Source organism: Dipodomys merriami, unplaced genomic scaffold (genome assembly GCF_024711535.1).
Source record: "Dipodomys merriami isolate MVZ:Mamm:240054 unplaced genomic scaffold, mDipMer1.0.p SCAF_17, whole genome shotgun sequence".
Classification (NCBI taxonomy): domain Eukaryota; kingdom Metazoa; phylum Chordata; class Mammalia; order Rodentia; family Heteromyidae; genus Dipodomys; species Dipodomys merriami.
In genome coordinates, this window is record NW_027203048.1 from 18,814,207 (window position 1) to 18,841,119 (window position 26,913).

Below are 26,913 nucleotides of genomic sequence, written 5' to 3' on the forward strand. Positions count from 1 at the left end.
CCTTGCATGCATGAGGCCCTGGATTTGATTCCTCAGCACCACATAAGCAGAAAAAGCTGGAAGTGGCGCTGTTGCTCAAGTGGTAGAGCACTAGCCTTGAGCTGAAGAGCTGAGGGACAGTGCCCAGGCCCAAAGTTCAGGCCCCATGACTGACAAAAAAAAATCTGCAGGAGCCAGGTGCCAGTAGCTTATACCTCTAATCCTAGCTACTCAGGAGGCTGAGATATGAGGATTGAGGTTCAAAGCCAGCCTGGGCAGGAAAGTCTGTGAGACTCTTATCTCCAATAAACCACCAGAAAACCGGAAGTGGCACTGTGGCTCAAGTGGTAGAGCACTAGCTTTGAGCTGAAGAGCTGAGGGACAGTGCTGAGGCCCAGGACCAACCCCCCTGTACCCCCCAAAAAGCTGGAGCACACAGTAGTACACACTTGTAATCCCAGCATTAGGGAAGCTGAGCATAGTGTATTTGAGGGCAGCCTTAACTACTATCAAGATGCTGTCAAACAAAAACAAAAATGAAATAAAACTAAGGAACTTAGCACAGTTAAGGAAACAGACTTGATTATTTCAAAATCACCATCAAGTTAAAAAAAAAGAGATAGTTTGGATAGTGTAGCATATGACAGCCTATATTATATAGAAGCTATTATGTGATAAGGAAAAGCACATAACCAAATAGGAGAATTGGCATATTAGAGAAATAGGTAATATAGAGGAACAACTCTAAATACCCAATGAGTATATGAAGAGATAGGCAGTAACAATCAGCAAAATTAACTATTAAGTATCACTTATCACCCATCTGACTGAAATGAACTAAGAAGTATTCACATCCGTTGCTGGCTGAAATGCAAGAGAAGAGGCACTTATGCAATGCTTCTGAGGGAAAACAGAATAATCAGAGACTTTTTGGAAAATTAGACCAACCATATCTATTAAAACTCCACATAACAGAAATGCCAACACCAAAGTGTTTGTCATTGTTGTTTGCAGTGCCAAGATAATGGAAATAAAAAGGTATACCCATTAGTATACGAATGGTTAATGGTTTATCCAAATCATGGATATTATGCAGTGATCAAAAATAATTTCCAGCTAGGCTCTGGTGGCTCACACCTGTAATCCTAGTTACTTAGGAGGTTGAGATCTGAGATCTGAGGATCAGGGTTCAAAGCCAGCCCAGGCAAGAAAGTATGTGAAACTCTTATTTCCAATTTAACATCAAAAAGTCAAAGTGGATTTATGACTTAAGTAGGAGAGTGCTAGCCTTGAGCAAAAAAGGGACAGTGCTTATGCTGACTTCAAGCCCCTCACACTAGTGAAAAAAAAAAGGAAAGAATTTCTTAGATTTATTGCTATAAATTAATTAACTTGTGTATTAAACGAGAAAGGTTAAGATGTAGAAATACATAATATGAATCTACACTGACAGCCCCATCCCACAATGCATGGTCTGTATATGTGTTAGTATGTGATTATGTGAGTATGGAGAAAGGAATAGAATAGAAGAAATTAACATCTGTTGGAATTTGGGGGGAACATTTGTGCTTTCTGCACAAATGGGCATGATGAAAATAGCCTGAATAGCCTGGTGTGCTGGAATGTAATCACCATACCCAGGAAGCCAAGGAAGGAGGATCTTGAATTCAAGCAAGACCTTGTTCCAAAATGAGTGAATGAGTAAGCAAATGAATGAATATATAAATAATAAATAAATAAAACATAAATAACAAAGATGCATTTTTTTTTGTTGTTGGTTGTGGGGCTTGAATTCTGTGCCTGGGTGTTGTCCCTCAGCTCTTCAGCTCAAGGCTAGCACTCTACCTCTTTTTTTTTTTTAATTTTTTTTTTTTTTTGGTCCCGTCGTGGGGCCTGAACTCTGGGCCTGGGCGCTGTCCCTCAGCTCTTCAGTCCAAGGCTAGCACTCTACCACTTGAGCCACAGCGCCACTTCTGGCTTTTTTTCTTTTTGCTTATGTGGTGCTGAGGAATAGAACCCAGGGCCTCAGGCATGCAAGGCAAGTGCTCTACCACTGAGCCAACTTCCCAGCCCCATAGCACTCTACCTCTTGAGCCACAGTGCCACTTCTGGTTTTCTCGTGGTTAACTGGAGTCTCATGGATTTTCCTGCTTGGGATGGCTTTGAACCATGATCCTCAGATCTCAGTCTCTTGAGTAGCTAGTATTACAGGTATGATCCACCAGAACCCAATTCCAATTTTTTAAGGAAAATATGGATTAAAAAATATCTTAGGTTGGGTCCATTAACAATGCTGTAGAACAGTCTAGAGGTGAGAGATTCTCAGACAATACTAACAAATGGTCATGATAGTTTGTTTGAAAAGAAGCATTATATGTGGCTTTTCCCCTCTAGGCAGTCCAAATGTTCCCTATTATGCCTTGAAATCAATGGCCATATGAGTACCAATGAACTTGGTGATGTTAAATCTCTGAAAACACGTAGATTTTCATTTTTATCTAGGATATACAGAATTTTTTTCTTGCTTATTTTGAGTTCATCATAGATTAGATGATGAAATCTCCGGGAATAAAAATTCCATAAAGCTATGGCTTTTCATATTTCAAGACTTTTTTCCCCTCTGGATAGTAACCAAATAACTTCTAGCAATAATTTCAAAGCTGTGTAACTTGTGGCAAATAACTTTTCTTCCCACATCAGGCCTTAATTGCTTCATCTCAGAATGAAGAAGTTGGATGAAATTATTCTCTCACTGTCCTTCTGTTTATGTTCTGATTTTGTGATTTTAAACACATTCACCATGGGATTGATTAGATATTTAATAAATTAACAATTGTTAAAGAGAAGAAAGTTCTATTTATTTATTTATTTATTTACTTACTTACTTATTTATTTATTGCCAGTCCTGTGGTTTGAACTCAAGGCCCAGGCACTGTCCCTGAGCTTCTTTTGCTCAAGGCTAGCACTCTACCACTTGAGCTACAGTGCCACTCCTGGCTATTTCTGTTTATGTGGTACTGAGGATTCAATACAGGGTTTCATGCATACTAGGCAAGCACTCTACCACCAAGCCACAATCCCAGCCCCAAAATTTCATATTGTAGTAATGCTCTGTTAATTATGCAAAGAGAGTCAGGAAACTAGGGACAATGTTCCATTTAGACATAACTTTCAAGCTTTCATGAGAATATGCAAGATTCCAAACAGCAGAGCCTTAACTTTGGGTCTTCTTTTTTGTTCTTTTTTCTTTTTGTGCTGGTCTTGGGGCTTGAACTCACAGCCTGGACACTATACTTTGGGTCTTCTTTTTTGTTCTTTTTTCTTTTTGTGCTGGTCTTGGGGCTTGAACTCACAGCCTGGACACTATCCCTGAGCTTTTCTGTTCAAGGCTAGTGCTCTACTATTTGAGCCACAGCTCCACTTTTGTCTTTTTTCAGTGTTGACTTGCAGCTAAGAATCTGTGGGCTATGTTTGAACCTCAATCCTCAGATCTCAGCCTGTGTAAGCTAGTATTTTATGTGTGAGCCACTAGTGCCCAGCTGGGCCATTCTTCATATTTACTTACAACTGTGTAGCTGTTTCTGATGCCTTTTCATGCATATGTATACCTTCTGTGCCTGACAAATTATTATTTTGCTATTATAAACTTCAGTGGACAATGAAAAGTTTTAAGTTGGCCTTTCTGAGGTGTAATTTACAACGGACTAAATATAACCTTAGTTAGGTATGGTGGCTCATACCTGTTATCCCAGCTATGGGAAGCATAAATAGGAGGATCACCGTCTAGGGCAGCATGAACATAAATGCCAGACCCTATTTAAAAAAATAACTGAAAGCAAAAAGTACTAGGGTATGGCTCAAGGGTAAGCTCACGGTTCTGAATTAAACCCCAGTGCCACCAAAAACACCGTACCCAATTATAATACATGTTTGATAAATTTGGACACATTTCTATACCTATGTACTACTACCAGAATTAAATAATAAGACATTTCTGTAATTCTATCAAGTTCCTTGTTTTCTTCTCAGCCACACTTCTACCTTGGCCTAGGCAATTTATGATCTACATTGCAGTTGTTGTTGTTGTTGTTGTTGTTGTTGTTGTTGTTGTTTTTGTCAGTCATGGGGCTTGAACTCAAGGCCTGGATGCTACCCCTGAGCTCTTCTGCTCAAGACTAGCACTCTACCACTTTGAGCCACAGCACCACTTTCCATCTTCGAGTGCTTAATTGGAGATAAGGGTCTCATAGGGATATTTCTGCCTGGGCTGGCTTTGAACTGTGATCCTTAGTTCTCAGCCTCCTGAGTAGCTAAGATTATAAGCATGAGCCACTGATACCTGGCTATAATCTACATTTTATCACCACAGATTTATCTTTTCTGAAGTGAGGAACAAAGTTTAAACCTGTATTTCTCAATCTTGGATAATATCAATAGTGTTAATATATTTTGGTTGTTTTGATCAATAGTCTCTGTTGTGAGCAAAAGAAAATAACTCTGATTTTAATAGCCAAAGAATATATTGAAAGGATATGGGGTGGAATTGACAGAAGACCGAAGAACCAAGCAGAGGATTATGTGGTCAGCAGCAGTGCCCAAAACATATAGTGAAACTTCTGCTGAAGAAATCTCCATATGCAATGGATTTCAGTCTTTTGGAGCTGTCTCTTCCAGATGCCTTCCTTACTGCCTTTGCCATCTTAGCAACTCTTATATTTGTTAGAAAGTAGATCTAGAAAATTGAACTTAGGACATTTCCTAGGAAGTCTTTGGGGTGAGTGCATTGATGTGGCATGTCTTATGTTCCATGTCCATCATGCCTTAGTTGCAAAGAAGGCCAGTAGATGCTGGTACTTAGCTTCTGGAGTGGGAGGCTCGTGAGGTGGGAGAATTCCTCAACCATGGAAATGTCTTAAAGTTCTGGCTGCATAAAAGGAGGCCCAAATAAGATTACATTCTGAATTTTCAGCTTCCTATCTAATGCTCACATTTGATAAGAATTTCCTGGGTGCAAAGGAATTTACCAGACATTGAAAATGGGGATAAGCTCCTCAAACTTAGTTTAATGAAATAGAAACAGGCCTCTTAGTCTTCATACTCGATCTGTTCATAAGATAATTTACCTAAACTGTAACCTGCTAATCAAAAATCTCAAATTATTGATTAGAAGTAAAACAGAATGTAGTATATTAAAAACCACCATAATTTTGGGTAATGAATCTCTTATATACTAAAATGATATTTACCTTTAGGTTTTAATATAAGTATTTGCTCAGTTTGTTTCTAGTCTTCTGAGAATGCATCAATCTTAAGCTGTGTTCAACATTTTAAAGATAACAGGTAAAGCTCATCCAGCTTTCTCACCAATTCTATGTACTGTCCCTGATCCTTTATTTCCATTGACAGGCACGGGGAAGGAGAGGTGGCCTGATCCAGGACAATAATGATGCAATGTTGAGGAGTAAGTGGAGTAGGAGCAACAGGCAACATGGAAAAAACCAAAACAAAGCAAGGTCAGATTTTTCTCTGTTTAACAGCTTAGATTCAAGAAATACAGGTGTTAGTCTTGTCTAACATAACATTCCCATCATCACATAATGATAGGCAATGATATTTATGTTTTAAATGTTAGATATATTATAAATGTTAAATATAAAATCATTAAATGTATATGTAATGTATATATTAATATGTTATACATATAATAATCATATGAATGTATATGTAATGTTTGTATTATATATATCAATGGAAGTCTATTTATCTATCTATCTATCTATCTATCTATCTATCTATCTATCTATCTATCTATCTATCTACCTATCTATCTATAACTTGGCTTAACAGTAACTTTAGGACTGCCTTAAAACAACATGCTAAATAAGGCAAAGATACACATTCAAATAAGACATCTAGTACTTTCTAGCCTAGTCTAGAAGCATGTACTTTCTCTTTATATTTTATGTTTACCACATAGACACAACCTTAGAGAAGTAAGTTCTCTGATCATCTCCAATTTACAACAGAGGAAGCAGCTATAGAGAAGTCAGACTCTAACTATAAAGCACCAATCCTCAGTCTGAGATGTTGGTCTGTGTTTTTGCATCTTTATTCTTACCATTATATAAACTAGACAACAGTATAAATAGGATAAATAATCCTTACTCAAACTTATGCAGAAGTTTAGTAATCATAAACACTTGAGCAATTACAGGGATAGCTCATTACAAGTACAAGTTCTAGGCTGAGGTTTATGTTTATGAACTTCAAACACTGAGGCTGGTCCCTGTGAGGTATTCTTAATACTAATATATTTGAAGGAACAGTACACACACTAGTATCATCAAGGGCTTACAACCAAAGGTGCCATCTGTAAACTGATTAATTCATACAAAATGACACAATGCACCAGGATTCAGTGATGGATGAGCAACTAGCCTTTGTTTTAACATGGGTTGTTTCATTTCATGGCCAACCAATGTGGTCCTGAAAGGTGCACTGTAGGTCAAGCTATTGGTCTCCCCAGGCTATAGATGGTTTTTACAGCCCACATCTCTATGTTTTCCTTGTGATCCCAATCTCTAGTGTTGACAATACTGTATTTTACCCAGAACTTTTCCCCTGAAAATTCCCTCCTGCCAGTCCTCCTACAAGATTTCCTTATCTGATTTGAGCAATGTCCAGAAGTTTAGCAAAGATGAAAGATAGGAGAAGCAGTGGATATTTTATTCGGGCTTCCTGAGGTTGGGTAGTGACAACTAGACAGGTCCCTGGTAAAGAATGGCCCTCCTAACCCTTCAGCTCCAAGAATATGAGGGAGACACTTTCTGTGCATGTCCAATCATTTCTGGCTGTCCAATCATTCAGTGGGGAAACTTTCCCACTGTGGTTTTCTACTACAAGAGTTACAGCAGGTAGGTAGAGTTTGGTCATTAGGATGGTGATATAAAATCCACCAACATGACCTTACATTTTGCTCTAGTCATTAAATTTCTTCTCAGGCAGGCACAGGCATAGAATACTATCATTTCTCTTATTCCCTGCATGTGTCTAATGAGGGTTAAGTAGGGATATAATGAGTTTTGTTGATTAAACAAGTTCTTTCTTCCTGCAGGAGAGAATGAACATATGCCAGTGAATAATCCTTCTACACAGATCTACCAGGTAAAGACAAATGGATTGTTTTTAATGTTTCTGTATATAATAGTGTCAACTGTCCTCTATCTACAGAGATTTTTATTTCAGCACTCAACACTAAAATGTGAGCAGAGGACCACTCACATTGTACCTTGCATCTATTTTTTTCAGGGCGGGTCAGTACTGAGGTTTGAACGCTGAGCCTCATATTTACAAGGCAGGCACTCTTACCATTGAGCCCTATCTCCAGCTACATTGTACCTTTAACAGAATAGATTATTAGAGAACAAGTGATCCAATGTATACAATAGAGTGCAACCACCTTAACTTCATGCTTTTTTCCTGTCTGTTCCCTTCAACCCACCCTTGTCACCGAGGCTTGTATACAATGCAATAAATTGCATATCCTTTGATAAAATGAGAGAACAAGATCTGTTTATCTTAATTTCTTATTTAGAAAGTTATAATTGGAAAATGAGTGGAAAAATTTCCAAATACTAAGCTCATTTTAAATAACAGGAATAATTTGATTTACAAGGAAGATTTAAAAAAAAAAAACCTTTACAACAAAGTTCTACCAGCCTGCTATAGCTTTGTAAATAGAATTTATTTGGATCCTCTTCTCTGACTGTAAATTTAAAGTAAATCCTACTCTTAAAAATCATGGAAGTTACTGGGTGCTGGTGGCTCATGTCTATAATCCTAGCTGCTCAGTAGGCTGAGATCTGAGAATTATGGTTCAAAGCCAGCCTGGACAAGAAAGTCTATGAGACTCTTATCTCTAATTAACCACCAAAAAAAGCCAGAAGTGTAGCTATGGATCAAATGGTAGAGCACTAGCCTTGACCACAAAAGCTGAGGGACAGTACCCAGGCTCTTAGTTTAAGCCCCAGGACTGGCACAAAAAAGTCATGGAAGTTTATTCTAACACAACTTTGCAAAAACAGCTTAGAGAAACACAGTTTCTCTCTAGCCTTCAGAGTATGCTATCTGGAAGACAAGAGAAAGGAGAAAGAATCATCAGATCTTTCAGTAATTGGAAGAAAAGGTTCTTTCTTAACTAGCACTAAGGTTATAAGCCCAGGTAACCAGGAAAAAGATCAGTATCTAAAACACAAAGATAGGAATCTAAAGAAGCAGATAGATAGGCTGGAGTCATGGCTCCAGTGTAGAAAACCTGCCTAGGAAGCACAGCCCTGAGTTCAAACTCTAGTGCCATAAAGACAGTAGAGTACATAGTTTAGGGGAAATGTTATTAAGATTCATTGAGTTTAAGTGACAAAGTAAGAATAAGAACTAGTTTCTAGAAATGTTCAACAGTTTGTTATTGTAGGCCCTATTAAGCTAAGCGAACACAGCATTATAACACCATTCTAACCACATTGCTCCTAGTCTTAGATCATCAATGTGAAGGCAAAGAATCAATCTGATAGTTACTTTATGCTTTCCAATGCTTAGCCTAATGAGACATTAAACAGATGAGACACTCTTATTGATCTTTTAAAATGTCCACAACCTAGGAAACACATTTAATAAATAGCTCATACATGAATATATGATAGGCTATTGAAAATATTACATCAGAAACAGTGATAAAACTCTATGAGAGACAGAAAGGGAGCAATTAGTATTGACTGAAGGATATGAACTTGGCACATGAGGACAAGTCGATCATTTGACAAGTGGATATGAGGAAAGCAATTCCAGACAGGGAGCAGCTTGGCCAGGACCAGCCTGGGTTTTCAGTTGGTGCTGATTTGATACGATGCTGGTCCAAGGCCTCTAATGCTATCCCTGCCCACCTCCCCTCTGTTCACGTCTGACTTGGGTATAGCATTTGGATGAATGGGAGTGAGTACCTCTTTAAACTCAGGTATGATTTCAAGTCTATTACAGATTTTATGTAGGTCACTCCCTGGATGTTGGCTAAATATAGCTGCAGAAGGGATGGCCTCATTATTTTATTGTATCACAAATCCAAGTACATCTGTTCACAGTGGAATACATGAAGCAGTGAAAGTGAAGCTGGTCTATATGACCTCTGTGATGCTATGAAAACCCAACCCTTCTCTTAAAAGAACACTTCCTAAGTCCGTGTACTCCAAGCAACTTTTAGCCAAAAGAAGAAAGAGGAGAAGTAACAAAGAAGAGGAAGAGAAAGGAGGGAAGAGTTAACTATCTATATCAGAAGGGAGAGTATCTGAAGCAAAATGTGAAATCTCAGCAATACTTTATCTCCAGATTTTACTTTCTTGACAGATCTCACCCTTACCTGGTGTTATCCTATACATATACTTGCTTTTTCTACTATTGCCTGTCTCTTCATCTAGAATGTAAGCTCTAAGGGCAGGAATTTAGTTTATTTTGCTCATGTGTTGTACTCCCAGCATACAGGACAATGCCTAGTATGCAATACGTATTCAATAAATATCAGTTGAATGAATGAGTAAACAGATGCAAGATGAACGAAGAGGTCTGATGCAGTCATCCAGTTTTGTTCCAAGTAGTTTTGGAAAAACTGTCATACCTTAATCAAAACAAATCCCAAAGCATTTGTTAAAAAGATTAAATCAGAGCTGGGCACCGTGGCTCACGCCTGTACCCTAGCTACTCAGGAGGCTGAGATCTGAGGATCAGCCAACCCTGGCAAGCAAGTCCGTGAGACTCTTATCTCCAATAAACCACTAGAAAACTGGAAGTGGTGCTGTGGCTCAAGTGGTAGAGCGCTTGCCTTGAGCTGAAGAGCTCAGGGACAGCACCCAAGCCCAGAGTTCAAGCCCCACCACCGACCAAGAAAAAAAAAGATTAAATCAAAGCTGGGCATTGATGGCTTGTGCCTGTAATCCTAGCTACTCAGGAGGCTGAGATTTGAGGATCATGGTTCCAAGCCAGCTTGGGCAGGAAAGCCCATGAGACCCTTAAACCCAATTAATGACCGAAAAGCCAGAGGTGGAGTTATGGCTCAAGTGTTAGAGTGCCAGCCCTGAGCAAACAATGCTCAGGGACAGTACCCAGGCCCTGAATTCAAGTCCCAGGATTGGCCACCCCCCTAAAAAAAAGATTAAATATCAGACTCAAACTAAGCTGGGCATACTCAGGAGGCAGGAAAATCATAAATTCAAGTCCATCCTGGGCTGGTTACATAATGAGACCCTGTCTCAAAAGAAAAATCAAAACAAAAATTTTAGAATAAGTATTTATTTTTTCTGTATATGAAATATCTAAATAAAAACATCAAAAAGGCACAGCACACTTTATAATTAATGCAGCTTACCCAAGATAGAATTGCCAAATAATTCATTGTGGATGCACCAACTACACTTAGGTTTGCAAGCTCAGTATATTCCCTTTTTCAGTCCAAGTCTATTTCCTTTTTCTCACATTCTTTGTCTTCTGGACATACCTCTTTCATAGTTGTGGAATGAAATAACTTTTCCAGAATCAGGTGGTCATATTTCACTTTTGATCACTGCATTTTGTATATGGATTTAAAACTGTAATTCCATTAGGGAGAAGGAAGGTCTGTGATAAAGGCAGCTTATGAATGTTAATCATTGCTAGTCCAGCCCTTACATCAACAATTTGAGCTCCAACTGTAATTTTGGCTTCTTGGGAATGTAAACACTGCAGCTTCCTACATTTCTATTATTTAAATTTCAAATATTTTAATATCCAAAACATTTTTTCTAAATTCACTAATTTGGGAAATTTTTCAGATGATATAAAATGTTTCCAAGAATATATAACTACAGTCTTATAACTTTTTGAGCCCTGTGGCAAAATATTTTCATTTAACCTTACTTAAATATATTACTATAACTTGTCAAGTCCTGTGGTGAAATATTTTGTATTTTTTAAATTTAATTGAATATTATTAACTCTCTATAATATAGGAGATTTCTTTTTGGATCAAATACTGCCTAATGATTTATTTTTTCTTTTTCTTTTTTTGTCTATTGTGGGGCTTGAACTCTGGGCCTGGATGCTGTCCCTGAGTTCTTCAGCTCAAGGTGAGCACTCTACCACTTGAGCCACAGCATCATGTGCAGTTTTCTGGTGGTTAATTGTAGATTAAAGGCTCACAGACTTTCTTGCTTGGGCTGGCTTTGAACCACTATCCTCAGATTCCAGCCTCCTGAGTAGCTAGGACTACAGGCATGAGCTACTGGCGCCTGGCCCTGCCTAATGTTTTTGTTTTTGTTTTTGGTTGGTCGTGGGGCCTGAACTCTGGGCCTGGGCGCTGTCCCTCAGTTCTTTAGCTCATGGCTAGCACTCTAGCACTTGAGCCACAGCGCCACTTCCACCTTTTTCTACTTATGTGGTGCTGAGGAATCGAACCCAGAGCCTCATGCATGCAAGGCAAGCTACTCTACCACTGAGCCACCTTCCCAGTCCATGCTTAATGTTTTTAACTTGAAGAATTTTCATATTTCAAAACTTATCCTGAGGAAGTATATGCAATGTTTACATAAAAAAGATTATATGAAAATGTCATTTATAGGGCTGGGAAGGTGGCTCAGTGGTAGAGTGCTTGTCTTACATGCCTGAGGCCCTGGGTTTGATTCCTCAGCACCACATAAGCAAAAAGAAAAAACCTGGAAGTGGCACTATGGCTCAAGTGGTAGAGTGCTAGCCTTGAGCTGAAGAGCTGAGGGACAGCGCCCAGGCCCAGAGTTCAGGCCCCACGACTGACAAAAAAAAAGAAAAGAAAAGAAAAGAAAATGTCATTTATAATCTTTAAAAGCTTTTATTTTTTTTTTTTTATTTTTTTTATTTTTTTTTTTTAAATTTTTTTTTTTATTGTAGAGATACTATACAGAGGGTTACAGTTACATGAGTGAGGTAATGAGTACACTTATACTTCCTCTTGAACATTGTTACCCCCTCTATTGTTTTCCCCCTACCATCCCCTCCCTCCCTCCCTTCCCCAAGGTTCTTTTTTTTTTTTTTTTTGATCGTGATTAAGTGATTACTTAATTTCCGGAAATTCACAGTATTGTGGAATAATGATGCTCATTTAAAGTCACAAGTTCATTCTAACTTTCCTGGAGCAAATTGTCTATCACAGTCTGTAATATATAACGGTGCTCATATGTTATATACCATATATGTGATCAGCAGCATGGGGATATTTAGTAGTGGTTCAACCAGATGAGTGGGAGTTCTTTGTTTCTTAAGTCCTGTTAGTTTTGTCATATCACCTAACATTTTGGATTCATCATCCACTTATCAGGGAGACCATGTACTGTTTGTCTCTTCGTTCTTGGCTTACCTCGCTCAACACTTTAAAAGCTTTTACATGCATACATTTTTAACTAGAGTGAAAGGGTGGGTAGATTCTGAAATATTATATACAATAGAATATTGTATAGTCATTAAAAATATACACAAAAAATTTAAGCCTGTTGGAAGAGAGTTTAGGGCAAGCCAGGCATGGCAGCACATACCTGTAATCCCAAAACTTGGGAAGCAGAAGGAAGAGAGTCATGAATTTGAGGTTAGTCTGGATTATATAGTCTTTGTCTTAAAAAAGACAAAGAACAAACAAATAAAAATAATCTTTGGGGAGTTGGGCTCAGTAGTAGAGTGCTTGCCTTGCATGTATGAGGCCCTGGGTTCGATTCCTCAGCACATAAGCAGAAAAAGCCAGAAGTGATGCTGTGGCTCAAGTGGTAGAGCTAGCCTTGAACTGAAGAGCTGAGGGACAACACCCAGAACCAGAGTTCAGGCCCCACGACTGACCAAAAAAAAAAAAAAAAAAAAAAAAATCGAAGCGTCTGGGATATAGCTCAGTGGCAAAGTGCTTGTCTACCAAGTGCAACATGTTAGGTTTGATCCCTAGTACCAAAAATGAATAGATGAAAAAAAAAAAAGAATCTAAGGGCAAAAAATATGAGGGGTAGAACCAAATATTCTGTCACATAAACACCATACATATAGGCATTTACATGCATATAATAAAATAGAAGCAAATGTGAATGTTAATGGCTATATTGAAGTAATCAGATTTGGGGTAATTCTCATTTTTCTTCTTTTTTCTCTGTAATGAAAGTAACGTAAGAAAATACATTTTGTGCCAAAAGGATCTCTAGTTAAAAAACTATGGGGATCATTGACGTTTTCTTCTACCACAAAAAAAGTTAATTTTCCTGGGTGTATTCAGGGATGGAAAGGATACACTTTACAGCTACCAGGTTTCACATCAGCTTCACAAATGCCCTGTAAGAATGACCTTAAGGGTGAACTTCTGCAGGGAATGTAGAGGAGAGGATCAGAAAATTCACTTTCAACATGGCTGCCCACTTTGTGCTTTAAATCATGCCATCTTTGGGGAATCAATAAAGAGCCTAAAATTGGAAGATGGAAGTTGGCAGAAAAAAACAAACAAACAACAACCAGGTTTCCTCTGAAATGACCCTGGTTTCGTGGGAAAGCAGAGCAGTTACCTGGCATGCTTGTCATCGCGTGCCACTCCAAAACACCTGGGCTTTAGTGTCAAGTGCTGAAGGAATTTCATGTGCCTTGTGGAGGTATCCCAAACCTTGACATTTATGACATGACAGAGTCCCCAAGGCCCAGGCCCAGGCCTCTGCATCTAGTAGCCTGATGGTAATGTGGCAGAAAGGAATGGCAAGACCATTAAAAAAAAAGCCAAGTTGAAACTCATGAACAATTTAGTTTGGGGCCAGAGAGAGAAAAAAAATCAGAAGACATCTGCTAAAATTCATCTTAAGAAGAGTTAAGAAGTCAAGAAAGGCAAGAAAATTGAGAAGCAGAAATTAAGAGCAGGAAATAGGAAGAATTCGGCCTCCTCTCCCCTATTTCCTTGAGCCTAAGATGCGCTCTGTGGAATCCTAGGCTTTGAAGTTCAAGTCTTCCCTGAACCTGCCTCCAGTGGGAGCCCGCCTCCAGCGGCAGAATGGAGGGGTCATAATCTCTCTAGAGCAGCTTCATGAAAAAATCAACGAGATGAGGAACGTGTTCAACTCGCTGGAGAACAAGGTAGACCCCCATTCCTAATCCTTGGGGTGGGCTGTGGGCTGTCAGGTGAACAGAGAAAGAATGTTCAGACTACTTCTTTCGAGTGTTTTTTACTCAAGGCCAGGTTAGTAGCATTCTGCAGCAGCTCTGTAATAAGAACCATCTTAACAGGGATCTATGTTATCTCAGGTGAGTGATCATGCTCACAAAAGCTGCTGCTTCTTGTCCTATCACCGGTCGTGGAGGTGTTTATTAGGCAGCAGAAATGATGGAGCAGGAAATGAGCCAACAATTTTAAAATTCTCTATCAGGGAAAATTTTAAAGTTTTTGCGAGCTGAGGATATACAGATGAGGGCAAGTCTCTTTCTCTAGAACTCTGCTGTTGTCTTTTGACTTCTGGGCAAAAACCACAAGTTCACCTGTTGGAAGCAATAATCATGAAACTTTGTTCTGTCAGATAGTAATTCATTCTGTATCCAGACAGGAAAACTAAGTAAATGTCAGGGCACTGAAATGAATGTATGGGCAACGCAATGATTTCCCTCCTTCAGCTTTGAAATGTACATACTTTTTACGTTGATGTTGTATAGTCATCAATTTAATTTTGCTTACAGAAGATGAATTTGCATAATGAAAACAACCAGGTCAGAAAGTATTTGATGTGGTGATTCAATCCATCCTGATGTCTAAATAAGCACATGTGCCAAGATCCATCACAAAGATTAATTCTAATTAAAAAATTTTGGAATGTAAAACAGATATTTCCTGGTCTTCAAGCTCCAAACACATAATAGGTTCTGCTTTTTTTCCTGAGAATGTTCTTATTGGTGCCTCTTACTTTTCCCTATTTCAAGTCCCCCTGTGAGACCAAGGAAAACACACCACTGTATTTAAAATATGGGATAGGCTAGTAAGTCATTTTATAATGGAAGGTGCCACTAAAACTTGAAGTCATTTCAATAACCTGACTCTGCAAATGCGTAGAAATGCATATAAGAATAAACTTCCCTAAGAGCTAGGCTTCAGTTTTCAATCTTTATTTGGTAGGTATTTTAATTATAGAATAAACCTAAACATCTCTGTTTGGAAGGGAGACATGGAGTTAAGAGTCCCTTCTTAGCAGAGTATAAGGTCATAAATGTCAAGGAAGTAATATTATTATCTGTTATTATTATCATAATTTATTTCATTTCCTATTTGTTGAAAATGCTTTTGTTCCACAAATAAAAGTGATCTTTAGAAGTGCTCATTATTTCTGTTTGTGCAAACATTTTTGTTTTGTTCATTCATTTGTTTTTCTAGTGTTTTGTTCTTGCTATGATGTGCCTTATTCTGCTTAACTTTTTTTTTTTTTTATCGATTGTGGGTCTTGAACTCTGGTCCTGGGTGCTGTTGCTAGACGCTTCAGCTCAAGGCTAGTGCTCTACCACTTGAGCCACAGGGCCACCTCTGGCTTTCTGGTGGTTAATTGGAGATAAGAGTGTCATGACATTCCTGCCCAGGCTGGCTTTCAACAATGGTCCTCAGATCTCAGCCTCCTGAGTAGCTAGAATTACAGGTGTGAGCCACTGGCACCCAGCCCTGCTTAACTTTTTGATTTGCCACCTAAAGAGGAAAAGAATTAAAAATTTTGGTACCCCTAAGTATCAATCATTTCTTGGGGTCAATGCGAAACCAACATTTACTCATTTAATTCTGAAGAAAACCCTGAAAAGAGTTATTTTAATTATGTATGGATGAGGAAACTGCTACCAAAAAATTAACCAATTTGCTTAAAGTCTTCATCCTTATAGTTAAAACTAGGATTTGTTCTCTGTCCAGCTCTAAAATTGACATCTTGCTTGTGGTGTGGAACTTGATGGTGTGTATACTCCTAGAGACCAGGCTTGACTGCTGAAAATGATTCATGTTAACATGGCCAGCTCCTGCCATTATAGATATTTCTGAGTCTTCTTTATGGATCAATTTTACTATCATTAAAAACACACTACTTCTTTTCCATGATGATATCCAAAGATATAAGAAAATTTTTAAAAATCCTTCTTTTTCTTTAAGAGAAATTCTTTTTTTGGGGGGGGGTCCGGTCGTGGGGCCTGAACTCTGGGCCTGGGCGCTGTCCCTCAGCTCTTCAGCTCAAGGTTAGCGCTCTACCACCTGAGCCACAGCACCACTTCCGGCTTTTTTCTTTTTGCTTATGTGGTGCTGAGGAATCGAACCCAGGGCCTCATGCATGCAAGGCAAGCTCTCTACCACTGAGCCACCTTCCCAGCCCCAGAAATTCTTATAAATCTTTAGTTGTTATGCTTCTTATTTTTTAACTTTTTAAGGAAATAAAGAACTGAGTTTTCTTACTCTCTTATAATAACCAGGCAGAGTATGACCTTTGCTTCTTTTACAGAATTCAGAGTTCCTGGATGTTATATTTTGCTTTCAAGTACACTTCATCTAAGTCAAAAGATTTTAAATGCATGTAGTTTGTAGGAGTACTTGTAAACTTCACGGATGCTGTTTTTTTTGCTACATATTAATTTTGCTGCATAAGAAAACATCTTTGTCATTAGATGTTGGCATGAAAGTCCCCTTCCGGGGTTCCAAACTTAAGTAAATGAAATCTAGAGATTTACAAGAGCCTTGTTTCTCCAAGAAAAGACAATAGGGCCAATGGAGCTATTTGTAATAACTTAAAGCAAATTGAGTTCACTTTTTCATGCATTGTTTAGTTGCAGGCCCTGGCCTCGGAACTGAAAACTGGTTTCACAGAAGCAATGCAGGAGCTCTCACGAATCCAACATGGAGAATATGCTTTGGAAGAGAAGGTTAAAAGCTGCCGATGCTCCATGGAAGAAAAAGTTACTGAGATGAAGAACTCACTAAACTATTTCAAGGTAGGTGCCTCTTTGATTTTCCTGCTGCAGAGCATGTTGATTCTTAAAATAGGAGTATAAATTTTTCCTTTCCTCATAGCAACCAAATATAAGAATTTTCTCTCTGGGAATGTTGATTATCATGGAAAATATTTATGTTTCTTTTTTGGAGCTCTATGTTGAAGTTAAATAGCACAACGGAAGCAAAATTTTCATCTCTCATTTCTTCCTTTAAAGCCATGCACTAAATAAAAATATATAGATTACAAAATATTATGTTCTATACCTTTATTCTATGTACCAGTTTAAAATATAGCAATTCTTCTTTTTCTTTTTTAGGAAGAGCTGAGCAATGCAATGTCAATGATTCAGGCTATCACTTCTAAACAAGAAGAAATGCAACAGAAAATTGAACAGCTTCAACAAGAGAAGCGAAGAGAATCTCGAAAAGTTAAAGCCAAGTAAGTATACTAAATAGTGTCCAAAATCATCAGCAGTGGCTTGTTCAGAGGCACTGAGAGAACACCATCTCCACTGCGGACCACTGAGTTCCACAGCTCAACATGTGTCAGAAGGGAGAAAGCCACAAAAGTTGGCCAATACAAAAAATGGGTGGAAGATACTGCATGAAAATTCCATTTAATATGATATGAAATAAAAATGACACATCTATGTGTCTATGTTTTTAAAAGAATGATTTTGGTTTTAAGGATGTGTAGCTCTCAGTGACTTATTATTATTATTGTTGTTGTTGTTATTCTAAAACTTCTCTAATACTGCTATTATTTTGATCCTATGGTAAAAATATTTATGTTAAATAATGTCTCAAACTGGTGGCTCACATCTATAATCTTGGGAAAAACTGAGAGCTGGGTGTGGTGGCCTAAACCTGTTATTTCAGCTAAAATGGTAAGTCTAACATAGGCAGATCTTGTCCAGGGTCATGTCCTGGCAAAAAAAAATGAGATGCTATCTAAATATAACCAGGTTAGAAGGATTAGGGGTGTGCTCAGTTATGATGTCCTGAAGTTCAAGCCCCAATACCACAGATACAAAATAACATTGTCTTTCCCATTTGACTACCACATTTTCTCCTAAAAATAGACTTTAGTGGCTATGCTTATGGGATACATTAAAGTTGCCATGATCTGAAAGGGAAGGGTTCTGAACTGTCCTCCTTCTATATGAAATGGCTGAGCAGGAGAAGAGAAGAGAAGAGAAAAAAAAATTGTCAACCAGGTGGAATCAGTAAATTTTCACCTTTATGTATATGTAATCTTTATTGGTATATGTTTAACATTATCATGTTTAAAATAAAAATACAGGAATAATATTTGTGTGACCTTGTAGAATTGATTATGGTTTTTAATTGTAGACCTACAACACCCTGGAAACTGAGTTGTTTTGTTAAGTAAATATAAATTATTCCAAGCAAATAGTTACCAATGCAAACTTTGAAGATACTTATGATAGATAGAGATGCCACTAAGAAAAAATAAGAATGAAAAGAAAATGTAATTAGAATGATTTTGTAGATATTAAAGTTTTTCTTCAGTTTAGGTAACCACTTACATTGAACTGTAGGAATTGCTAGTATGGAATATAATCTTGATAGCCTGGCTCTCTATTACTTAAGCCACATCTCCAGCTCTGTTTTTTGCTTTGTGTGTGTGTGTGTGTGTGTGTGTGTGTGTGTGTGTGTATGTGTGTGTGTGTGTGTGTGTTTACGTGTATTAAATGAATTTTATTCAGAGAGTGAAGAAGCACGAGGCAGGTAAGGAATTATCATAAGATATTTTCCCAGAGAAGATTATTCTAGAAGTTTGCTGGTTATTTATTTATTTAGTTAGTTAGTTATTTTGCTTGTCCTGGGCTTGAACTCTGGGCCCGGGTACTGTCCCTGAGTTTCTTTGGCTCAAGACAAGCACTCTACCACTTCCAGCTTTTTGTGAGCAATTTATTGGAGATAAGAGTCTCACAGACATTCTTGCCCGGATGGCTTCAAACTGTGATCCTCAGATCTCACCTCCTGCGTTACTCTGATTATAGATGTGAGGCTTTGCTGGTTATTTTTAAGATGGGGTTGTGCAGACTTTTCTATCCAGGTTGGCCTCAAACCTCCATCCTTTATTCTCAGCCTTCCAAGTACTAGGATTACAGATGTGAGTCACCCATGCCTAGTTACTATGCCCTATTTTTAAATTACAAAAGTAGCGATTTATATAGGTTCAACCTAATAATTCAGACATTGTCTTTGTTCTTAACTGAATTCCATCCTCATCTATCATTATTAAGAACTAAACTGGCCTTATCATTGTTTCCCTTTCCTAGGAAAACTCAAAAAGAAGAACATGGTACTCAGGCTGGGCCTGCACAAACACAGGGAAGTCCTTTCCGTTCCATCAATATTCCTGAACCTGTTCTTCCAAGTGAAGACTTTACCAATATTTTGCCTTCTCAGGCCTATGAAAAAGGTATAGTTCACAAATCAACTAGACAATACCCCCATTTCCAAGGCTTAGTAAGAACGAGCTTAAGCCTTCCATCTTTATTAGAAGAAAATGGTACACTACCCAGAATTTTTCTTTGTTATTAGAATTTAGAAGAGTCCAGATCATCCAAGAGATAGATCCTAGGAATCTGTCCAATTTTAAGGATTTTCCTTTCTGGGGAAATACAAATTTGCATTTTTAAAAATTTAATTGGACTAAAATAATTTATTTTCAAATGGCTTTTTAGCTGGTGGTACACATCTGTTATCCCAGACCTCTATATTTATAGACATTAAGTATGCTGTGAATAACTGAATGTAAAATTCTGAATCAAATGGCTTTTACCTGATGTACTTCTAAGTACAGACTTCCATGGTGTTTTATTTTTCTTTCCCATGTGAGTAGGTACCTCCTGGGAAAACCGTCAGCAAGGTAGGTCCACTAGTGGCTGTTTTCTTTGCTCTATGACATGGAAAGAAATATGTGAGAGGCCGGGCTCTGTTGGCTCACACCTGTCATCCTAGCTACTCAGGAGGATGAAATCTGAGGATTGCATTTCAAAGCCAGCCGGGGCAGGAAAGTCTGTGAGAATCTATCTCCAATTAACCACCAGAAAACCAGAAGTGGTGCTATGGCTCAAATGATGAGCACTTGCCTTGAGCTGAAGAGCTGAGGGACAGCGCCCAGGCCCAGAGTTCAAGCCCCAGAACTGACCAAAAAAAAAGAAAAAAGAAAAAAAAAAGAAATATGTGAGAGGATGACTCTTTGTTGGGAAAGAGTAGAAATTGGGCTCAGAAAGTAGAAGTCAAATTAACATATGGTCTAAGAAATCTGAGCATATGCACAAGCTAAAATATAGAAAATTATATTTGCAAAACAAAGTTGTAGATCTTTAAACAATGGGTAACAGCACTCAGGCAGAGGAATTAGTTCAGGATTTGTTGAATCCACTGAAAACAGCTCGCCAAGCTCCTTAATGCCATTTACAGAGCCACACATGAATTAACCTCTTTCATCCTCAGACTTACCTTTTGTATCTGTTTCTAACTCTATAGCCAAGCCACCTGTTATTCTTTTTTTTTTTTTTTTTTTTTTTAGGTATGTGGGGGAGGTAACTGGTCCTGGAGCTTCAACTCAGGGCTTGGCTGCCATCCCTGAGCTTTCTTTGCTCAAGACTAGTGCTCTACCACTTGAACCACAGCTCCACTTCCAGCTTTTTTGGTGCCTAATTGAACAAAAAGAGTCTTACAAACTTTCTTGCCATAGCTGGCTTTGAACTGTGGTCCTCAGAGCTCAGCCTCCTAAGTAGTTAGGATTATAGGTGTGAGCCACCAGCACCTGGCCTGTTATTCTTTTATCTCTTGCATTGCTCTATGGATTCTTTGGCCTCTGGCCCTTCACAATGGCTATTCCCTTTACTTGTCCTCTGCTAACTCCTTTCACTTTTCTGGGTGAACTCCTATTCCTCCAAGTTCTCTAGAACAGATTGATAAAATATTGTTAAAATAAGACTCAGATGCAGAAGATCTTGAGGTGGGGAGGAGACCTGTGCTTCATCACTTCAATAATCCCCTATGTAATAAGTCTGCCAGTCTGTGGGCCATACTTCTCAAGCATTGTTTTGAGGGTGCTATGTAGTAATAAACAAAATAGAAACAATTTGGGGGCCCTTTTCAAATGGAGAATCTTGCCACTTTTTCTTTCACAACTTGCCTTTCACGTCTTTTTTGTTGTTGTTGTCACTGGTCATAGGGCTTGAACTCAGTGTCTAGGCACTGTCCCTGAACACTCTCTCTCTCTCTTGCACCCTATCTCTCTCTCTCTCTCTCTCTCTCTTTGTCTGTCTCTGTCTCTCTGTCTCTCTCTCTGTCTCTGTCTCTCTCATCAGTCTTGGAGATTGAACTAAGGGACTAGGCACTGTCCCTGAGTGCTTTTGCTTAAGGGTAGAGATCTACTGCTTTCAGCCACAGTGTCACTCCAGTTTCCTGGTGGTTAATTGGAGATAAGAATCTCACAGAGGGCTGGGAAGGTGGCTCAGTGGTAGAGCGCTTGCCTTGCATGCCTGAGGCCCTGGGTTCGATTCCTCAGCACCACATAAGAAAAAAAAAAGCCGGAAGTGGCGCTGTGGCTCAAGTGGTAGAGCACTAGCCTTGAGCTGAAGAGCTGAGGGACAGCATCCAGGCCAAGAGTTCATACCCCACAACCGGACCAAAAAAAAAAAAAGAATCTCACAGACTTTCTAGCCCTGGCTGGCTTTGAACCGTGATACTCAAATCTTAGCCTCCTGAGTAGGTAGGATTACAGGCATGAGCCACCAGTGCCCTGCTCTTTTTACTTTCAAGTTGTGGAGCCTCTGTAATGAAGGAAGCAGACAATGAACAAGGTAAGTAGAATATGTAGGATGTTCCATAGTGATTAGAAGACAACAAAGGAGAAATATATTGTAGACAGGGCACCAAATAAAGATGTGAAGAAAGTGAGGAAGTTAGTTTATGGATATAGAAGAGAAGAGAGGGGACAGCTATTGCCACAGAGTGTTATCACTGTCCTAGGCTTTGACTCTAAAGGTCCCAGTAGACCAGATTTCACCATTCATTATCCAAAAGTCTAATCAGACAGAAAAGTGGTGGCAAAGTGGCAAAGAATTTGTTTGGGTGTGGCCCTACCGAGGGACTAGCATCCTAACTCTTGCTGTCTGGATAGGAACAATAGCTCTAGGATTATATAGGAGAACAACAAAAGCTGGAGTCAGGGTATGTAAACTCAAGCATCTTTATCTCACATCTGGTTTTGCAGGGCCTCATTTTCACCAAGGAAGATCCTTACAAGGTTCACTGTTCCTGGGAAAGAGAAATGACTCAGAGAAAGAATGGGCCAGTGGAACCAAATAGAGTCAATTGGGGGCATGATTGGGTCCTCCTTCAGGTTCAGGGAAATGACTGGAAACTCTAGTAGTTACCCTGGTGGTGTCTGGATCATTCTAAAAGTTAGTAGATGATAATCTATTGATATCCCTGGAAATCTGGAAAACACCTTAATTACTCTTATGTTAGTGTCTGTAGTCTTGAGCAGATACAAGAGGGGTTAAGTAAACTTTGGACTTACCAGTCTTTTTTTTTTTGGGTCCGGTCGTGGGGCCTGAACTCTGGGCCTGGGCGCTGTCCCTCAACTCTTCAGCTCAAGGCTAGCGCTCTACCACCTGAGTCACAGCGCCACTTCCGGCTTTTTTTCTTTTTGCTTATGTGGTGCTGGGGAATTGAACCCAGAGCCTCAGGCATGCAAGGCAAGCGCTCTACCACTAAGCCACCTTCCCAGCCCGGACTTACCAGTCTTGTAGTACCAGTTTCAGATAGACATTCTGTAGATGATTGGTATGTCTTTATCTAGAGTTGAGCAGGCATCTTACCCAAACTTTACAGTAGCAAAAAAGACAGATGCAATATGAAGACAGTTACCCAGGAGATATCAATCTGCAGGTCAGAAGGAAGAATCAGTGCTTTTAACAAGAGAAGCCTTGAGTCTCTGGTACATTCCTAGTGGGAATATGACAGCCATGTCCAAAGAATAGCAGGAAGACATCAATAGGGCTTGAATAGCATGAACAAGGAAGACAACAGGAGATGGATTTTTTTTAATTAATAAAGTTGCAAGCAGAGATGGGGAGCAAATATTCTAGGGTTATCTGATCATTGTAAGGACCTAGGCTTTTACACTGAAATGGGAAATAATTGTAAGACTAAACAGAGTAAGTCTGACTTACAGTTTAATCGCATCATTCCGCTCTTATTACTGTCATCATGGCTTCTACCACTATCATAGTTTAACAGTCATTTAGCTTTTAGAGTATTCTAGGTACTACTTTAAGCAGTTTACATATATCAGACTGTTTCATTCTTACAGTAATCACTTGAAGTAAGTACCAATTGTACATTTGCACAGCTGAGAAAATAGCTATGTTATACTACACTGTAGTTACTGTATTTTTCTTGCTGTCTTTCCAATGAAATGATAAAATCCGCAAGCCTGTCCTTAGAGCCTGGCTCATAGTTGTGTTTTGTGGACTAAATGTTGAATGAAATCTTTCCTTTCCCTGCAGCCCAAGAGTCCAGATCTGTCCATGTAGGAGACAGCAACGTGAAGGGAATGATGGGTCCTGGTAAGTGGCTCTTCTGTTAGTTCTAGCAATTCCACACTTCCTCCTTCTTCTCCTTTCCTCCGTTCCACACCAGCCATGAAAGAATTCAGATGTGAAGGTCACTTTGTCATTGCTGTGACACTATCAAAAAATAACTCAAGGTGGGAAAGATTTATTTTAGCTCACGGTGTCAGAGGTTTCAGTTCATGGCTGGTGTGTTCTATTGCTGTAGGCCTCAGTGGAGCAGAATAGCATGGTGGGAGCCTGTGGCAGAGGCAGCTGCTCACTATGGGTGGCCAGGAAGCAATGGAGGGGGCTGGAGGCAAGTTTATCTTTCCAGGGTATACCCTAAGTGACCACCTCCCCCAATCTATTCAAATTTCAAATCCATCACTGGGTCACTCCATTGATGGTGACAGACCCTCATGATTGAATTACTTCCTAAAAGTCTCACCTCTCAACACTGCCTGGGGACCAAGCCTTCAGTACATGTGCCTTTTGGAGGAATCTTCACATACAAACTATACCACCAGGTCAGATAAAGCATTACTGCCACTAAAATTCCAGGATGTGTACTAAAGGAAATCAGTTGATGCCTTGGATTTAACCCAAGCTGAGAGAAGGGGTGGAAAAGTATAAAATCAAACTAATATTCTTGTTTCTTTCTGCTCATTTCAATTACTTAGTGAACTAACAATTACTGAAGCCCCATGGGTAAATAGTCTATGACTTAAGTATGGATCAGACCCTAGGTAGTATCATTCCAAAGTTATTTATTTAATTGACAAATCACCAACATTTTATACACTATTTCATCTTCCCTGTCTCCCTGTCTTTCTGTTTCTAGCTTACCATTGTCAGGGTGAAGGGGAAACGCATGTTGTCACTGCTACCTTTTCTCTCCCTCTCTGTTCTTCTTCCATTGGCACTGCCATCACCTGGTGTGCTCACCTGAAAGAAAGCAGATAAGAGGAATTCAAACATCATGCTCTAAATCACTTATAAATTAATTTAAATCCTGTGTCGTGGATCTGTGCACCATAGTAGAAGATGTATTGACCAGAAACAGAGCCGTAACCCTTTGCAGTTGAGGAAACTTTTAATCCATGTTGAATATATTTAACTTTTAATTGGTATATTTAATACATGAAGTACCTAAGCATGGAGTATGATTAGAGTTATTAACAAACACAATGTATTTTTCAAAAAAAAGGAAGAACTTGATAGCATTTTTTTTTCAGCCGTGAACCCAGCAACTCCAGAAGCAGATGACAACGTGAAGTCTTGCCTCTCAGCTGATATCCAGTCCAAGAGCCATCTGTCATCTGGTGTGTGGAGGCAGCCTAAGGATGGCAAAGAGTGGGGCGAGGAGTATGTTACAAAAGACCACCCCGATAAACTCAAAGAAGTGGGCCAGGGTAGACACAGCTCCCTGGAAAATGTTTTATGTGAAACTTCTTTAGCTGGTAAGTTCCCAAGAAGGGATCCAGGCTGAAATTTGGCAGAACACAGACTAGAGCTTGGAACCTAAGGCTAGAATCTTGGTAAGACAGATTCAGAGGCCATATGAGATCACTCGATCTCTGGTTGCTTTTAAAGATGAAGTAACTAAAAGCCAAAGGGGTGAAGGACTCAGTAGCAGCCACATGGTTTGGTGGAAGTGTCATCTTCTGGGTGGTCATGACTTTTAGTAATATAGTGCTTTGGGAAAAAAAGAAGTGTGGTGTTGAAGCTTTCTTGAGAGATTTCATTTTTGTTCTCCTTTTCATTAAGACTGGAATCAAGCATACATATAAACTATTGGTCATTTAAGTTTCTTTTTGTGTCATTCTGTATAAAACTGTCTACTTTGGAAAAAGTGTAGGTTATGAACATTAAGGATTTATACAGTGAAGAAAAAGAGTATTCAAGCCAGCATCTTAGGCCTGTAACCCTAGCTACCTGAAAGGTTGGGAGGATCATAGTTTAAGGCCAGCCTACAGGGAGAAGTTCATGAGATTCCTTCTCCTCAGAGGGAAGCTGCATGTGGTGGTGCATGCCTCCAAATAGCCTGCAAAAACAGGCTTAGAAGACAGGTTAAATGGTCAGAATACAGCCTGGCAAGTATAAGACCCTGAGTCCAAACTCCAGAAGTTGGGAAAAAAGCATAGGATTGTAGCTGGGCATGGTGACTCAAGCCTATAATTCTAGCTACTTGGAAGGTAGATAGTAGGGATCTTAATTTGAAGCTAGTCTGGGCATAAAAGCTTCTAAGATTCTATCTCAACCAATGACTGGGTATGGTGATCTGTGCCTGCCATACCAATGACAAAGGAAGACAGGAGGATCCCAGTCCAGGCTTCTCTGTCCTGAAAATAACTCATGCCAAGATACTGCTGGAAGTGAGACCAAAGGAGGATCATAAAGGCTCAATAGCCATGTGCATATGATCTTATAAAAAAAATGATGTTTATCAAAATGAATTCCAAGAAATGGAAACAAGAGGTTATTTTATTTTTTGTGTTCTTTTGTCTGTTTGTTCATTTTTTCTCTTTTGTCACTGTTTTTGATGTCTCTGCTTTATGTCTTGTATATAACTTTATCTGTTTTGAGGGTAAAGGAGAGCACAGAAATGGTAGAACAAAGGGTGAACAAATGCAGCAGTGATACTAGACACTATGTTGAAAAGGAACTATACAACTTTTGAGGGAAGAGTGTAGGGAGGGGAGAAACTGTGAGAAGATGAGGGAAGAAGTGACACTGTTCTAAAAGAAATGTGCTTGTTCCCTATGTAACTATAATTAACACCTCTGTACATCACTTTTACACAGCACCACTTCCAGTTTTCTGGTGGTTAATTGGACTTTCCTGGCCAGGCTGGCTTGGAACTGTGATCCTCAGATCTCAGCCTCCTGAGTAGCTAGGATTACAGGCATGAGCCACCATGTCCGGCTAATAATTTTTTTAAAAAACTTAAAAAAATATACAGGTTGAGTGGCTCCAGTGGTACAGCAATTTATGCTCATAAGCATAAAATCCTGAGTTCAAACTCCAGTACTGAAAGAAACATAAGATTGTAGATGAAGAAGAAATAAGAAGGAGAAATACATTATTGGTAGAAAAGAAATCTAAGCTTTTGAACTACTGAATCATTGATGTGGAATCTTCATATACTAATCTTTTATTAATTGTCTTCTATCAAAGTAGCAGACAGTGCAACTCTTTCTAGCCTCTATTCTTTCTTCATTTTCCCTTAGAGATAATTTTTTTACTTTTAACTTTATCATCAAATACTTGAACAATTAAATCATATTAAAAGGTTTATTATGAAAAATAATGGCAAGC

At 39.0% G+C, this 26,913-nt stretch overlaps 1 protein-coding gene and 1 non-coding gene across 2 annotated transcripts in view; both read left to right on the plus strand.

The window, feature by feature from the left end:
• Nucleotides 1-26,913, plus strand: part of Arhgef33 (Rho guanine nucleotide exchange factor 33) — a 76,184-nt gene that overhangs the window by 19,066 nt on the left and 30,205 nt on the right. The window contains exons 3-9 of the mRNA XM_070025427.1: nt 5,386-5,492; nt 7,094-7,143; nt 16,819-16,983; nt 17,302-17,423; nt 19,294-19,436; nt 23,551-23,610; nt 24,831-25,055. Coding sequence (XP_069881528.1) covers nt 5,468-5,492; nt 7,094-7,143; nt 16,819-16,983; nt 17,302-17,423; nt 19,294-19,436; nt 23,551-23,610; nt 24,831-25,055 — 790 coding nt within the window. The 5' untranslated portion in view covers nt 5,386-5,467. The remainder of the gene's footprint in view (nt 1-5,385; nt 5,493-7,093; nt 7,144-16,818; nt 16,984-17,301; nt 17,424-19,293; nt 19,437-23,550; nt 23,611-24,830; nt 25,056-26,913) is intronic.
• LOC138829353 (small nucleolar RNA SNORA29) lies at nt 18,030-18,169 on the plus strand. The gene has a single exon (XR_011372558.1). It is a non-coding gene; the product is annotated as a small nucleolar RNA SNORA29 (small nucleolar RNA).